The sequence below is a fragment of the Pinus tabuliformis genome, chromosome 9 (assembly GCF_031772625.1).
Source record: "Pinus tabuliformis cultivar Carrire ecotype Pingquan chromosome 9, CPIR1, whole genome shotgun sequence".
Taxonomy (NCBI): domain Eukaryota; kingdom Viridiplantae; phylum Streptophyta; class Pinopsida; order Pinales; family Pinaceae; genus Pinus; species Pinus tabuliformis.
The window spans coordinates 532373025-532376830 of NC_142307.1; the positions used below are offsets into that span (position 1 = coordinate 532373025).

General features: G+C 34.3%; 1 protein-coding gene across 1 annotated transcript; it reads right to left on the reverse strand.

Annotated features, from left to right (window-relative positions):
* Positions 1–287: 287 nt before the first annotated feature.
* On the reverse strand, positions 288–2282 carry LOC149149589 (disease resistance protein RFL1-like). Its single transcript, XM_089442524.1, has one exon. The coding sequence runs from the start codon at positions 2280–2282 to the stop codon at positions 288–290; it is 1995 nt and encodes a 664-aa protein (XP_089298650.1).
* Between the last annotated feature and the right edge of the window lie 1524 nt (positions 2283–3806).

Sequence of the window (3806 nt, forward strand, 5' to 3'; positions counted from 1 at the left end):
GTATTATTAAAAATGGAAAACATCTATTTTATTAAAAATTCTAATAATCTCATCCCACCCCTAATTAAAAACATATCAATCATCATTTTATAGTATAAAACATATTTAACCAAAAGAAATATTTTTGAAGTTCATTGAATTAAAAACATGTCATTAAAATTAAATTTTATATCAGAAAACATACAATTTAAAAAAACGTTTCGTATTTCTTTAAAATACAAGAGTATGATCTCACTAAAAAATATGTCAAAATTGACTGAGAATCAGTCTGTGGGCATTGCGACATTTCATTGAAGAAGCCCTTCCAATATCCAGTCAGGGTCAATTTTACAATTTGAAAGCATTGTAATCTCTTTGGGAATTAGCTGTAGGTTGTCACAGTCGATAAGACTAACATACCTCAGATTTTTAAGCTCCCCTATTCGAGAGGACAAAGATTTCAGTCTTCTGCAATATCCCATAAGCAAAAATTGAAGGTGAGATAAATTACCTATGCCTTCAGGCAAATGCTCAATTTCAGTCGCACCCAAAGTGAGAAACTCCAGTTTCGTGAGTTGCCATAATGATACTGGCAATGATTTTATCCCTGTTTCACATAAATCTAATACTCTAAGAGAAGGAAGGTTGAAGAAAAAATCTTCTGGAATTTTTTCCAAGTTTTCATTTGCTTGTAGAATTAGAGTCACCAAGTTTGAACATCTCAGTGTCGGGAGAGACGTAATATTATTGTGGCAAACTGATATTCTTCTGCAATCGTCGGGGACGTGGGGAAAATTTTGAAGCATTTTCCCAGCCCTAAATACACAATTTTCCTCATATTCTCCGATATAAATAGCCATGTCGTGTATAACATCGTGAATCTTATTCCAACCGGGTGCATAAAATTGCAATAAGCCACGATCCTGAAGTAACTTTACATAGCTATACCCGGTGTCCAATAAATACTCCGCATCTTTGCTCTTCACCAGACCCTCTGCAATCCACATCTGCACCAGGTAATCGGATTGAAGGGCAAAATCTTCAGGAAAGATGGCACATAATAGAAAACAAATTTTCAAATGATCGTGTCTCAAGCTATCATAACTCCATTTCAATCGCTGATACAAATCTTGATCAATCCGAGGATGAATAATTGGAAAATTCGGATCCACTGTTTTCATGTGATTTAAAGCGAGCCTCCATTCATTTCTATCTATGTTGCCAAACATCGTTGAGGCTATTACATTAATAGCTAAGGGCAGACCTTGACACTCGTCCGCGACTTCTCTTGCAACATGTTTTAAATCCTCCTGAACATGGCCCTCTTTAAAGCACACTTTGCAAAACAATTCCCAACCTTCCTCTTTGGACAGGGGTTGTATTTTGATGGACTCTTCTGCCCTCATTTCTTGAATCAGATTTCTGTTGCGAGTGGAAAATACAATTTTGCTGCCTCTGGGATTGCTAAATTCTACACCTAATTCTCTCAGATTCACTGTTCTCCACATGTCATCTAAAACCATAAAAAAATTCTTTGTTCTCATATATGCACACAGCTTCATCTTCCGCATATCAACATCAGTGGGACAGTTTGACAGGTCTAAATTAATTGTATAAGCAATTCGACTCTGCAACTCTAGGATTGAAAATTGAGAAACCGTAACCCAAATAACATCATCAAAAACTTGACTCACCTTGTACGTGTTGTAGACCTTCTTGAGTAATGTTGTCTTCCCAACACCACCCATTCCATGTACACCGATTATCCGGACTTGGGGAGCTTCAGTGAGCCACCTCTCAAGGTTTATCTCGGCGAATTTGTTTTCCAACCCTACCAATCCGGTGTCTGGTTCGTCTTGAAGTAGTACGTCTGCCTGTTGTGGTGCCGCAGAGACGATCTGTTGAGCGCTGCAAAACAAGGAAAAATCGGTTTCAAGCTCGACAAAGAGCTCATTAAAAGATTCCTTCCACTCTCTGATTTCCCTCGCCCGCTTGCAGAAGAGACAGTCAAAACACTGCTGCTGACGTTGTGAGAGATGGATCAACTGTATGCCCTTTCCAACTGAATGTTGCATCCTTACCAAACACCTCCTAAGAGAATCCGGGACCGCCTTCTGCTGATCTTGGAAACGACTGGTAATATCAAGTAAGAGGCTCTTCATACGATTTAGCTGAGCTTCCAGAAGCTGACGGTTGTCATCCAAGCGAATAAGATCGTCAATCTGTTGGATGATTTGTTGGATGAATGGAACGATAAGAACGCTGCTTATGGTGTTGCCTGCGGTTCCCGTTACAATATCCATTGCTGGCTGGATCAGTGAGTTCAGAGGGGCTAACAAATCGGAGTAAAGCAGAGATTATGAATATGAAGGGAGCAGAGGCTAACAGATCGGAGTAAAGCAGAGATTATGAATATGAAGGGAGCAGAGTAGCCAAACTATGAATATAAAAACAACCCAAACATTGAATATAAAAACAGCCGAAGGGACCAAAGTATGTATATAAAGCAGGGAAGGCTACACCAGGGAGAAACATGTGCCTGTAGCCTCACGGAAAGTCAAATGACGATAAGATAAGGTGAACGGATGTTCATGTCTGTGGTGAGTATGAGGTTCAATGGATGTTCATGTTTGTGGTGAGTATGAGATTCGTGTCTGTTGTTTTGCCGCCATAAGTAGTTGATGTTGTAAATTGTTTGGCAGTGGCTAACCAGTTTGTCATAGGGCATTAAATGTTTGAGGAGATGTAGACTGGATAACTCGATAACACCGCCGAGATTGGATATTAAATAAAAAATAAAAATTTGAGTGTTATCAAACTAGAGTTATCAGACTATCCAACTTGCATCTTCCCGAACATTTAATGCCCTATGACAAGCTGATTAGCCGCTGCCGTCATTTGTTACCCTTATCCCCGGAAGACGCACAGATGTCGGGGATTTGTTTTTTTCTCTCAGTTCCGCGAAGGTCGATAGGTCAATGTTTCATAAAATGTACTTGTGGCCATAATCTTTTTCAGATATTTATGACCAACATTTTCGGTATAAAAAAGTTTGGTAGAACAACAAATTGTGCTGATTTTTCAGATCTGCTTACATTTAACCCTGTAGGGTCGGATCTGCTTATATTCGACAGTGTACAATATTCAGAAAATGACCAGCGTTAATGTTCTTTTAAGTAATAATTATATTTATTTATTTTTCAAAATTTTGATTGAAAAAAGGTTCATAAAAGTTATTTGTTTTTTTACAAAGCAATATTTTTATAGATATTTATATCAAAAAATTTTATTGATTTTATTCAAAAATTAATAAAAATGAGTTGAAATTACAAGAATACAGAAATATTTAAAATATTTATTTTATATATGTATTAAAAAATACATTTTAAATAACTAAAAATTATTATTTTACTTATAAAAAAATAAAAACCAAAAATACAAGCTATTTTTATAAATACATTTTTTTAGCTTAATACACACCAAATTTGAATGATTATAATGCATAACTATTTCTAATTTTATGAAGTACCTAGCACAATCTAAAATAATTGTGAAATATTTATACCAAATAAATATATATTATTTATATATAATTAAAATATATTATTTATATATAGTTTACATGCAAAAATAATAATATAAAAATTAAAACAAAATTAAATAAATTTAAATAATAATTATTAATAGTGTTATAATTTAAAATTAGAATTATTTTGAACATTTTAAAAATAAATTAATATTTAATAACAGTAAGATATTAATTTATTTATATAATTTAATTATAATATTTTTTCTTTTTAATTTTAACTCATTCTTAAAGATATTTA